Source organism: Euleptes europaea, chromosome 8 (assembly GCF_029931775.1).
Source record: "Euleptes europaea isolate rEulEur1 chromosome 8, rEulEur1.hap1, whole genome shotgun sequence".
Taxonomy (NCBI): Eukaryota; Metazoa; Chordata; class Lepidosauria; order Squamata; family Sphaerodactylidae; genus Euleptes; species Euleptes europaea.
The window spans coordinates 2,231,922-2,245,269 of record NC_079319.1 but is presented as its reverse complement, the minus strand read 5'-3'; the positions used below and the strand labels follow the sequence as shown (position 1 = coordinate 2,245,269).

General features: G+C 51.2%; 1 protein-coding gene across 1 annotated transcript in view; it reads left to right on the top strand.

The window, feature by feature from the left end:
- Nucleotides 1-6,115: 6,115 nt before the first annotated feature.
- Nucleotides 6,116-13,348, top strand: part of LRRC24 (leucine rich repeat containing 24) — a 33,706-nt gene continuing 26,473 nt past the window's right edge. The window contains exon 1 of the mRNA XM_056854616.1: nucleotides 6,116-6,322. Coding sequence (XP_056710594.1) covers nucleotides 6,116-6,322 — 207 coding nt within the window. The remainder of the gene's footprint in view (nucleotides 6,323-13,348) is intronic.

Below are 13,348 nucleotides of genomic sequence, written 5' to 3'. Positions count from 1 at the left end.
TTGTAGCCCACCTAAGTGGTAACTGCAGCAGTGAGATTGATGTGTATCCCATAATTCCAAGTTCATTCAAGTAGCCAGTGGAACGCTTTTCACTCTAAAGTGGCCGTCTGACAATCTCTTAGAATCAGGGGATTCGGACTCTTACAAGGACCACTCGAACATTTGTGGGATTCTGTGTGACCGTTGGTGGGCCTTTGGCCAGCGGTTCTGGAAGAGGAATCCACAAAGAGCATTCTGCCCCTTCACTGCAGAGAACTGATGGAGCCGGGCCGTGGGGTGCTGTCCACCGGCGGTCCAGGCTGGGCGCACCCCTCTTGGCCTTACTCGCTTGCAACTGTGTTGGGGTACCTACTGACAGGTACCACAGTGAAGAGCGGGCTTTTCCTTGGGATCATCTCTTCCCCGGGTTGTCATGATTTATGGGTTTGTTTGTTTAGGAAATCTGCTCAGAAGTTTGTGTAAAATACAGTGGCAATAAACCAGTCAGCGTAAAACTGTAAAATATCAGCCTGACAGGAACCTGGCAGAACGAGTCAATAAACCAACAGATCAAACTTGGAAAGGCTCTCTGGAACCGGAATAGTCCAGTAGCACCTTAGAGACCAACAAAAATTTGGAGATCTCCCTTGGTCAGATACCGGACTCGAATCTAGCTGCTACTGGACTCGAGTCTAGCTGTTCTGCTGCAGACCAACACAACTACTAGCATGGTGTAGTGATTTGGAGTGGTGGACTCTGATTTTGAGAACCGGGTTTGATTCCCCACTCCTCCACAGGAGCGGCGGAGGCTAATCGGGTGAACCGTGTTGGTTTCCCCACTCCTACACATGAAGCCAGCTGGATGATCTGAGGCTAGTCACAGTTCTGGCATCAGAGGTGGTTGAGGCTGAGAGAGTTTGGAGAGAGCTGTGACTAGCCCAAGGTCACCCAGCTGCCTTCATGTGGAGGAGGGGGGAATCAAACCCGGTTCACCAGATTAGCCTCCGCCGCTCATGTGGAGGAGTGGGGAATCAAACCCCGTTCTCCAGATCAGAGTCCACCGCTCCAAACCACCGCTCTTAACCACTACACCAAGCTGCGAGCCCTGGCAGGCACAGGGACAGGAGTGGATTGGTCTGGACGGAATCGGCCCTGCCATCCGTGGCTTCTGGAAAGCACGGCCAGCCAGGAGGACAGGATAGACAGAGTCTGGCTATGGATGTCTTTTCTGAGCGGCCTGGCGAAGCCCAGATGAAGCCCCCGTGCCCAAACCTCCTTGTTCCTAGGGGCCTTCAGAGTAGGAGCAGCTTGCAGACACTTGCAACTGATGGGCGTTTTATGGAAATGTTTGCATGGGAACGGATTATCTCCAAGGCTGTCACTAAACTCAGTGCAGGGGCGGGGGGGGGGGAGATGAATCAGAGAGGCCAGCAGCTTAAAATAGGTTTAACGCCTGTTTTAAAAAACCTACCTTTCGTAACAGAGCCAACCCTAATTCTTCCTAAGGGCAGGTGGTCCCCAAACCAGTCTGGTCTCTCTGGCCTAAATCAGAGGGGGGGCAACAACCCACCCAAGTGTTTTTGGCACAATACTGCAAAATATTTTATTTTATTTAAAACATCTATTAGCCACCTTTCTACCTTGCAGAACTTAAGGTGGCTTAAAGGTAAAGGTAGATGTTCCCTGTGCAAGCAGTGGGTCATTCCTGACCCATGGGGTGGCGTCACATCCCGACGTTTACTAGGCAGACTTTGTTTGCGGGTTGGCTTACAATGTAAATAAAACAACAATTATTTTTAAAAACACATAAAACCGCACAATTTAAAATCTCAACTAGGGACTGCCAATAAATAAAAATTAAATTAGTCAAATGCAGTCCTAAATATCCCTTGGTTTGCCGAAGTGAGCATCAGAGGTCCTCAGCGCTGTGCGTTGGAGCCATGGCTTTTAAATTCTTCACGAATGATCTGGAATTGGGAGTGAGAAGTGGCGATGGGTAAGTTTGCAGATAGGCACGAAATTATTTGGCGTGATGGAAACTGAAGCAGTGGGCTAGGAGCTCTGAAAGGGCCTTTTCCGAACGGGGAGAGGGGCTTCAGCAGGACAAATGAGGTGCATTGTGAAGTGAAGCGCACCGGAGCCAAAAATCAAAAACAAAGTAATCCCAACTGTGCACTGAAACAAATAATGTCCAGACTGGTGGTGACTAACCAGAAAAGAGGTTAGTCTTGGGGCTGTGACTGCCAGCTCTGTGAAAACATCCACTCAAGAATGTGGGGCGGGTGGAGAACACAAAGTCCAAGTTAGGGATGACTAGGAAAGGGATCGGAAAGCGCAAGAAGGGCCTTCTTTGTACAAGAAGAAGAAGAGTTGGTTTTTATATGCTGACTTTCTCTACCACTCAAGGAAGAATCAAACTGGCTTACAATCACCTTCCCTTCCGCTCCCCACAACAGACACCCTGTGAGGTAGGTGGGGCAGAGAGAGTTCAGAGAGAACTGTGACTGGCCCAAGGTCAACCAGCAGGCTGCATGTGGAGGCGTGGGGAATCGAACCCGGTTCTCCAGATCAGACTCCACCGCTCCAAACCACCACTATTAACCACTACACCAAGGCAATGGTCATTTGATGGAATTCACAGCCACGAGAGGTACTGATGGCCACTAATGTGGACTTTTTAAAAAGAGATTAACAGAAGTAAACTGCCTCTCAGTGGCAATTAGCCCAGAGGGCTAAATGAGACCTCCATTTTGTTTGTTTGTTTATTGAAAACATTAATGTGCCACCTTTTGGCCCAAATAGAAGCCCCAAGGTGGCAAACATCAAGGCATTAAATATAACAGTACAATAAAAAAAAAACACACACAACCAGGGAGAAGGGTCTGTTGTATTACTGGGGATACATCAAACGAAACAAAAACGTCTTCGTCCTCTGGCAGAAGACAATGACAGAGGGAGAGAAAGTCTGTTCGGAGACTGTATGCCGCTGAATACCAATTGCGGAGAGGAGGAACAGAAGGGGATTCTTGCCTTGCTTGGAAAGGAGGATGGAGTCCCGGATGGATCTTTGGTTTGGTACAGCAGGTCTCTCAGCGGCTTCAGGGTCCAAACGGGAGCCTGCTCTGTGCTTCCTCTTCAAGATTGCCCCCAAGAAACATTATGCAGACCTGGGCTGCAGTGCTCTGGTTTCCAAAAATTGTATTGAGAAGGGCCGTAGCTCCATGTTAGAGCATCTGCTTGGCATGCAGAAGGTCCCAGGTTCATTCCTGACCCATGGGGTGATGTCACATCCTGACGTTTACTAGGCAGACTGTGTTTCCAGGGTTGTTTGCCATTGCCTACCCCAGTCCTCTACAGTTTACTCAAGCCAGGTACTCATTTTACCAACCTCGGAAAGATTGAGTCAACCTTGAGCCGGCTCCCTGAAACCAACTTCCCTTGGGATCGAACTCAGGTCGTGAGCAGAGATTTTGACTGCAGTACTGCAGTTTACCACTCTGCGCCACGGGGCTCTTAAGTGGTGCTTTAGGGAGCAATAAAGTCTGCCCACCTTTGCCGTTAATTCCCTAGAAAAGCCTTTTCTAGCTTTCTGCAATCTAAGGGAGCTTAGGAGGAAAAGCAGTACATAAGAACATAAGAAAGGCCCTGCTGGATCAGACCCAGGCCCATCTAGTCCAGCTGTCTGTTCACACAGGGGCCAACCAGGGGCCTCTAGGAAGCCCACAAACACTACAGGTTCTCCAACTGCAGTGGGGATTTTGGCAAGTTCCCTACAATTCTAGGGCTTTTAAAGGCATTGCTTTGGCGGCTGCAGCCACCAGAGCCCAAGGATCTTCTTCGTTGTGTGACTGAGGCAGCCCTTTTGTGGCTGGCTCCACCTCCTGTGGCAGCTGGTTTGTGGCAACCATTTTGTGGCTGTGCCCGCCACTCTGTGTCAGGATTCCAAGGAGCAAGAAGCTTGGGCACCCCTGGCATAGTTGAAGAGGTACCTCGCCACCTGCCTATCGATGGTCAAGGTTTCAAGTTGGGGATCCCAAACCTTTTCCAGGGTTATTCCCACCTGAAGTTACCGAAGGAGGCGGCTGAAGTGAGACATCTTTGGTGCAAACGCTGACTCTGAGCGCAACTGGCCAAATTCCAAATGCAAACATCTGTCCGTTTCCATGGAAATGGCACACTCCATCTTTTTGTCCTCCAAGATGCTCTAAGTGCCCATCTTCTCTGGGAGGATGTGATCCTTCTTGACAGTTTTCGATCCAAAGCCTGACCTTTTCTGCCAACTTGGAGCTGGATGCTGCTCGAAGGCAGGAACTGAAATCCACAGTGGGCGTTTTCACCTTCATGTTGGAGCCGTCCAAAATGGAGATTTTTGATGGTTTCATTAAATTAATGGTTTTGGGAAATGGTGGTGCGGGTGGGCATAAGGCAGGGGTGGGCCACCAACGGGAGAAACGGAGCTGCACGATTAAAGAGCCCTTTGATGTTGGATTTCCGAGGCAGGCTGATCAAAGTACACTCCTTTCCCCCCCCCCCTCAAGATTTTTAGTTGGGGGAGATGGTTTGTATTTAGGGATCGCAGAATATTTGCAAGTAAACCTGAGCTCTTCTCAGCTCCTGCTGCCCTCCATAGTGGGGGTGGTAGAAAATGCTGTCGTCACAGCCAATTGACGGCAACCCCTGTAGGGTTGTCAAGGCAAGAGACTAACAGAGGTGGTTTGCCATCGCCTGCCTCTGCTTAGCAACCCTTGGTGGTCTCCTTTCCAAGTACTAACCAGGGCCGACTCTGCTTAGCTTGTGAAATCTGACAAGATCAGGCTATCCAGGGCCATCCAGGTCAAGGCAAGAGACATTCAGATGTGGTTGGTCATTGCCTGCCTCTGCGTAGCCACCCTGGACTTCCTTGGTGGTCTCCCATCCAAATACTAACAAGGGCTGGCCTTGCTTAGCTTCCAAGATCAGGCCATCCTGGGCCATCCAGGACAAGGAAAGAGATGTTCAGATGGGGTTTGCATCAGTGTTTGACTCTTGGGGCCCTTTCTTGCATGCCCAGGGTAGTGAAATGAGCAAGTGGGAAGTGAAATGAGCAAGCCAAGCCGCCTAGCTCCTCTGGTGCTCCAAACTGGCACTGCTGGGCCCATTCAGCTCAATGATGCCAGCAATGGGCTTTAGTTTGCATCTTCCTGCAAACTGGCATCTTCCTGCAAACTGGCAGCGGTGCGGGAGGAGACAGTTGGTCAGCTGACACCAGTGACCGTTGCCAACAAAAGGTCCAAGCCAAGCGGCCGCTGTTCAGAGTTGGCGGAGTTGCTGGGATTTGTCTCGGTTTGCTTCTGATTGCCTTCAGGGCAGTGTCCCATGGGGAAATTTCCCTGCGAGTTAAACGGCCAATCCACCCCAGTCAGTGGTACCCAAAGCATCCCCGGAAGCTGCATCTGTTCTGGATTTCATTGAGAGCCAGCATGGTGCAGTGTTGAAAAGCCGTGGTTTGGAGCGGTGGACTCTAATCTGGAGAACCAGGTTCGATTCCCCACTCCTCCATATGAGCGGCGGAGGCTAATCTGGTGAACTGGATTTATTTCCCCACTCTTACACATGAAGCCAGCTGGGTGACCTTGGGCTAGTCACAGTTCTCTTAGAGCTCTCTCAGCCTCACCTACCTCACCAGGTGTCTGTTGTGGGGAGGGGAAGGGAAGGTGATTGTAAGCCGATTTGATCCTTACATGGTAGAGAAAGTCGGCATATGAAAACTAACTCTTCTTCTTCTCCCCAATCCCCAGGCGTCACACACACACACACACACACACACACACGCAAATCTCCAGGTATTTCCAGAGCTGGCAAGCCCTGTGCTGGTCTCCTCCACCCGCCTCCTTCTTGTGCTCCCAGCAATTCCCAGTAGCAGAGCAGGGAGAAGAAGCCATTAATTAATGGCACACTGTAATTTGCCACAGAGACGCTGCGGAGTGTGCGGTTGCAGCCTGCCAGCCTTGTATCGAAACCTTTGGGGAGCTGGTCAGGGGAAGGAAACTGCACTCGCTTCTGGCACATCTCATCTTCAAAGTGTGAAACAGCCATTTGATCATCACTCACCCCTCTCTGGGGGGCAGGGAGGTTGAAATGGCTCTGGAGAGGGGCCATGCCCCCTTCTCCGAAACCTGGAGGGCCAGAGAGCCTGCTGGAGAGAAAGGAGGCATCGTCATGCTCCTCCTTGCCAGCCACTCTCCTCCTGAGCCAGCAGGGCAGAGGTGGGCACAGAGGTGCTCAGCAGAAACACCACGCCTCTGCTGGCACAGGGCAGAGCCAGGCGCTGCTGCGCTCTTCCTCACCAGCCGAGATATGGCGGGTGCAATGAAGAGGAGTACAGGTAATGCTGTGCTCCTCCTCATTGGCCACACCACATCTCCACCAGCAGGGCAAAGTCAGGCATTGCTGTGCCCATGAGCTTCACTAGCTGCACCGTGCCAGCTCAGGGTAGGGTTGCCAGCCTCCAGGTGGTGGCTGGAGATCTCCTGGGATGACCGAGATCAGTTCACCTGGAGAAAATGGCTGCTTTGGAAGGTGGGCTCTATGGCATTATGCCCCACTGAAGTCCTTCCCCTCCCCAAACTCCACCCTCCTCAGGCTCCACCCCAAAATTTCCACTCCTCATGCGGAGGAGTGCGGAATCAAACCTGGTTCTCCAAATTAGAGTCCACCGCTCTTAACCACTACACCGCTCTGGCTCTCTCAAATTTGGCATCGCAAGCTCCTCGGGGCAGGGACCTGCCTTCTTGGACTACGTGCAGAGTCAGGCACGTTCCAGCGCTATATTGATAAATCTCCTGCCCCTGGAGAATGAAGCACCAGCCGCTCCCTTCTCGGTCTTGCTTCTAAGTAGCCAAATGGTTCTCTTGTCCCATCCCTTCCTGTTCTCAGTGCTGACTACACGTATAAGGACATCTTGTCAATTAACAGACCTATTTAATAAAGCGATTTTTAAAGACCAGGAGTAACGCTTAGACTGTTTCCAACAACCCCGCCGGGTGCAACGTGCCCCTGAACATAAAACCCCACTTATGAAACTCCCATCAGCCAGCTGATTGATGACTTGACAACGCTTTCATCCCTAATTGCCGCACATCCATGCCCTGCACCTTACCACGTCCTCTGGATCAATACGGCAGGGCAAAGAAGCACAGTGTCATGGCTGGCCCAGACGAACTGCATGCACGAGCACACAGAGGCAGCGCCGGAGCGTGGCCTGAAGGGACAGGCAGCGCAGCAAGGAATGAGAAATCTGCCAACCACCCACCCCCCTTCATTATTTTTTTCTCCATCTGTTTCTTTTCCCCCTGCAGCATCATCGGTGGGAGAAGGAAATCAGTTTTAGGGGATGCAGAAGGCAGTGGGGGGGGGCGCATTGCTGTGGCAACACTAATGAAGCAATATATTTGCTCCAAACTTCAAAGGAGCCATTTCCCTTTGCGCCGAAGCCCAGGATTCTGCATGCTGATCACCATGGCTTAGAGTTGCCAACTCCAGATTGGGAAATTCCTAGAGATTTGAGGGTGGAATTTAGGGCAGTGTTTGGGGAGGGGATATAATGCCACAAAGCAGGGGTCCCCAGTAGGGCTGCCAGGTCCCTCTTCGCCACCGGCAGGAGGTTTTTGGGGCGGAGCCTGAGGAGGGTGGGGTTTGGGGAGGGGACTTAGAGCCCAATTGCCAAAGAAGCCATTTTCTCCAGGGGAACTGACCTCTATCAGCTGGAGATCAGTTGTAATAGCAGGAGAGCTCCAGCTAGTACCTGGAGGTTGGCAACCCTAGTCCCCAGAGTGGTGCCCATAGGTGCCTGGGCACCTGCCAACACCTTTCCTAGCACCAGCCAAGTGTTTTTAGGAAGTGGGTGGGGTCAGGAAGGGTTTTTGCCCAGAAAGGCTTCTGAGCGACTATGAGAGATTTGATTGGCTGTGCAGATATTTTTAAAATGAACACATGAACACATGAAGCTGCCTTATACTGAATCAGACCCTGGGTCCATCAAAGTCAGTCTTGTCTACTCAGACCGGCAGCAGCTCTCCAGGGTCATAGGCAGGGGTCTTTCACATCACCTACTTGCCTGGTCCCTTTAACTGGAGATGCCAGGGTTTGAACCTGGGACCTTCTGCATGCCAAGCAGATGTTTGGCCGCTGCCGCGGCCACAGCACAAGGATCTGCACTGTCTGACTGAAGTTAAGCTGTGGCAATCGTTTTGTGGCTGGCCCCGTCTCTTGCAGCAGCCACTTTGTGGCAGCCACTGTGTTGCTGCGCCAATCATGCCGTGTCAGAACTCCAAATGTGCCCGCAGGCTCAGAAAGGCTGGGGGCCCCTGCTGTAAAGGCCATCATCCAAAGCAGCCATTTTCTCCATGGGAACTGATCTCTAGTCTGAAGATCAGTTGTAATTCTGGGGGATATCCAGGCCCCACCGGGATGTTGGCAACCCCACTGTGGCCTGTCCAAGACCGGTTGGTGCCCAAGACAGAAAATGGGAACAGCACTCCTGCCCTGTGTGTTCATTTGCATCTGGCAAAGACGCAGGACACGTCTTTTTGGCAACTTGCAAGACTCTTTAGGGTGCAGAGTAGTTGTGGGCATCCCAAACCTGCCTCCTGGGGTGGATGCCGGGCAGTTGCCTGGTGAGAAGAGTAAAATCCAAACCGCCAAAGTCACAGTCCATGAAATAATGTCTTCTGTTAGGATCATAATAGTGTATGAGCTTTCAAGTTCACCAGAATTCAGGCTGGATGTTACAAAAAAAAAACCTGTTTTTAAAGGGTTTGCCTCAGGGCATGGTGTTAAGTCCTGTTACAACAGCATTGTGTGTTTGATGCTGAGCAGATTCAAAAGGAGCCGGTTTCAAGTGACGCCAGGCGAAGGGCAACCAATCGATCAGAGAGAGAGAGAGAGATCAGAGACATTTGTGGGAACCTGTGTTTGCTATGGAGCACAACACCTCCATTTCCCAGTCTGTGCCCTGCTTTCATTGTTCTGTGGACCACAGCGGAAGACAGTCAAAGCCAGCCGGCCCTTCAGCCTTCCAAGCCCCTGTTTCTTGGTCACATGGAACAGTGACAAAATAAAGAACCCAGGGACTGTGCTATCTCCAGGAACAAGAAACTCTCAGGGAAGAGGTGCAGCAGGAGAGAAGCAGTAGCTGTGACCACAATGGCACACTGGTGAGCCGCACACTGTAGGATTGCCAGCTCCAGGCTGAGAAATTCCTGGAGATAGAATAGAATCATAGAATTGGAAGGGCCATAGAGGTCATCTAGTCCAACCCCCTGCTTAATGCAGGATCACCCTAGAGCCTCCCTGACAAGTGATTGTCCAGCCTCTGCTTAAAGACTGCCAGTGAGGGGGAGCTCACTGCCTCCCTAGGGAGCCGATTCCACTGCTGAACTACTCTTACTGTAAAATATTTTTCCTAATATCCAGCCGGTACCTCTCTGCCTGCAATTTAAACCCATTATTGTGAGTCCTATCCTCTGCTGCCAACAGGAACAGCTCCCTGCCCTCCTCGAAGGGACAGCCCTTCAGTTACTTAAAGAGAGCGATCATGTCCATATTCAGCCTCCTTTTCTCCAGGTTAAACATTCCCACCTCCCTCAGCCTCTCCCCGCAGGGCTCGGTCTCCAGGCCCCAGATCATCCTCGTCGCTCTCCTCTGCACCCGCTCCACTCTGTCCACATCCTTTTTGAAGCGAGGCCTCCAGAAGTGCACACAATACTCCAGGTGCTACCTGACCGCTGCAGATTTGGGGGCGGAATCTGGGGGTGGCAGAGTCTGTGGAGGGACCTCAGTAGGTTATAATGCCATAGATGCTTCCAAGGCAGCTGTTTTTCTCCAAGGGAACTGATCCGGAGGTCACTTGTAATGCTGAGCAATCTCCAGGCCCCACCTGGGGGCTGGCAACCCTTCCACACTGGCCATTCCTGTGACAGCATGTTGGAGAAAATGTTCCTTTCAGAGTCTGATGTTCTTTCCACGACTGTTGTCTTTCAGGCTTTCTGGGTACTGGAGGGAAATGTCAGGAGGAGGAGGAGGAGGAGGAGAAGAGTTGGTTCTTATATGCCAACTTTCTCCACCACTTAAGGAAGAATCAAACCGACTTATAATCACCTTCCCCTCCCCACAACAGACACACCTTGTGAAGTAGGGGGGCTGAGAGTTCGGAGAGAACTGTGACTGGCCCAAGGCCACCCAGCTGGCTTCATGTGTAGGAGTGGGGAAACCAACCTGGTTCTCCAGATCAGAGTCCACTGCTCAAACCACCGCTCTTAACCACTACACCATGCTGGCTGGCAAGGTGGCAGAGGACCAGGGTTGCAGTCAGCCAGAGAAGTCAAAATTGGAAGGGGGAACGGTTGTTTAGCTTGGAAAGAAGGCGGTTAAGGGGAGACATTATAGAGATCTATAAAATTATACACAGTTTGGAGAGAGTGGGCAGGGAGAAGCTTGGAAGGCTTTAAGCGGAGAGTGGACCTGTTTGTGGAGGAGAGGGCTATTCGTGGCTACTAGTCAAAATGGCTACTAGTCATGATGCATGCCTATTCTCTCAGGATGAGAGGAGCAGGCCTATTGTAAATGAAAAATGAAATGAAAAGTATTAGGTGCTTTGGAACTCAGGCAGGATAATGCTGCTATGTGGAAAATCTCAGCCCCCAATTTCAGCACCAGAGATGCTCCCTCACCTCTGAGAATTCACCCTGCTTCGGTGTCCCCTCTGAATTTACTGGTGCCTTCCTTTCTGCCATCTGATCCCCGTTTTCTCAGTGGTCACAGGGAACAATTGATCCACCTTCCCTTTTTTTAGAAACCACTTCCCCACTCCTGCTTTCAGAAATAGCCCTTCTCCTCACCCGCCTCTCCTTTCTCCCAAGGCCCTTTTCTCTGGAGTGATCACTTTCTCCTCTCTTCCAGGCTGGCTTTAGAAACTCTGCTAGCTCCTTGTCATCTCCCCCAAAGCAGCCGCTGCATCTTCATCCAAAAGTCACAGGAGTCTTCTGCTGAACGCAATGCCGCCACCAGGGCCCAGACAGCATAAGAACATAAGAGGAGCCCTGCTGGGTCACACCCAAGGCCCATCTAGTCCAGCATGCTGAGGAGGAGGAGAAGGAGAAGAAGAAGGAGAAAGAAAGAGGAGGAAAAAGGAGGAGGAAGAGGAAGGAGGAGAGGTTTTTATACTGCATACTTCAAGGAGTGTCAAACCGGCTTACCAACCTGGTTCAACAGATTAGCCTCTGCCGCTCATGTGGAAGAGCGGGGAATCAAACCTGGCCCACCAGCTGCCTCTAGGAACCCCACAACCAGGAAGACTGCCACAGCATCCTCCCACCCATACTCCCAGCAACTGATGCTAAGAAGAAGACTGCTTCTGGTACCAGAGGGAGTAGATATACATCAGGGCTAATAGCCATCTATAGCCCCGTCCTCCATGAATTTGTCCACCACCACCCCTTTTAAAGCCAACCAGGCAGCCATCTCTATATCCTGTGGCAGGGAGATACACAATTTAACTATGTGCTGTGTGAAGAAGTAGTTTCTCATGTCGGTCCTGAATCTCCCTGTGACCATGCAGACCACACAAATTAAGCCACGCAATCCAGACCACGGTGTGCTAGTCAGTGTCCAGAGGCGCTGGCCAGGCTCAGTTTCCCAATCCTGGCGGCTGTGTGCGCATGCATGCGTGCGTTCTGTCTGTGGTTACTCGGGTGCATAGCAGCTGTGCTTTCTCAGATGCACACTTCCATGAATGAATGTTGTTTATCGGTTCAGGCTGCAGGCCATTACACTCTCTTTGATAATTACTTCCAGTGTTAAATTAGCGCAGCAGCTCTAAGAAGATGGTACAATCCCCGTTTATGCCTGCTTATCGGGAACACATTTGAGTTTCGCACAGGAAAAGGACCGGGCATTTCACAACCTCATAAGAACATAAGAAAGCCCCTGCTGGATCAGACCCAGGCCCATCAAGTCCAGCAGTCTGTTCACACAGTGGCCAACCAGGGGCCTCCAGGGAGCCACCAAACAAGACGACTGCAGCAGCATTTATCCTGTCTGTGTTCCACAGCATCTAATATAATGGGCATGCTCCTCTGATACTAGAGAGAAAAGGTTATGCATCATGACTAGCATCCATTTTAACCTCTTGGTTCCATCATATACCATTTTCCCACAGGTCAATTTATGTATCTATCTGCCAACTGAGGGCACACGTCATTCATCTGACGAAGCGAGCATCAGTCCATGAAAGCTTAACCCATTCATCTTTCAGGTGCCCCAAGATGCCTGCCCCAAGGGAAGGAGATTGTAAGCCAGTTTGATTCTCTCTTAAGTGGTAGAGAAAGTCAGCATATAAAAACCAACTCTTCCTCTTCTTCCTCCTCCTCCCCTTCATCTTCTTCTTCTTGTTTCACTGCTAAGATCTAGCACAGACAACAGGTACTGGGGCCAAGCCTGGTGAACCCTGGCTCTTCTTAGGTCTTAGAGCCACATATGGAGTACCAGAGCCGTGGCTCAGTGGTAGAGCATCTGCTTGGCATGCAGAAGGTCCCAGGTTCAATCCCCGGCATCTCCTAAGTGATGTGAAAGACCTCCACCTGAGACCCTGGAGAGCTGCTGCCGGTCTGAGTAGACAATACTGACTTTATGGACCAAGGGTCTGGTTCAGTTTAAGGCAGCTTCATGTGTGTTCATGTGCTGGATATTTTGGCATCACAGAGTGCAGGTTATGTATGCCAGGATCCTTTCCAACACTGTAAAGCAGGGTGTCAAACATACGGCCCGTGGGCCGGATCCGGCCCCTTGAGAGCTCTTATCTGGCCCACGAGGCAGCCCCTGCCCCCCACTCTCAGTCTGGGCTGGCGAGGCATGGCCCGGCCCAACCAAGTGGCATTTATGTCATATCTGGCCCTCGTAACAATTGAGTTCGACACCCCTGCTGTAAAAGATTGTGGGGTAAAGTTCTCAGACATGGGGTGCTGGGATATTCCAGCTAGAATTCCTCCTGTGCGTTGGCAAATGCTGGGTACATGGATGGCCCTCCAGGAGGGAGAAAATTGTGTGTGGTTTTTTTCTTCCAGAGAACTGGACGTGTTTTGAAGGAAGGAACCCTGCTTGTGACAGATCCACTCACCTTGCTTTGGTGAACAGGTGTGGCAGGTTTTTGTATTCTTTCAGAAACCTCTTTGATCAGACCTGACCATGGGCCAAGAGAAATGCATGAGCACGCCACAGGGAACAGCCTCTCTAAAACCACTTTCAAAGTCGGTGAAGGAGTGGTTTGAGGAGGGCAGGGACCTCAGCAGGGCACAGTGCCACAGAGTCCACCCTCCCAAGCATCCAATTTCTC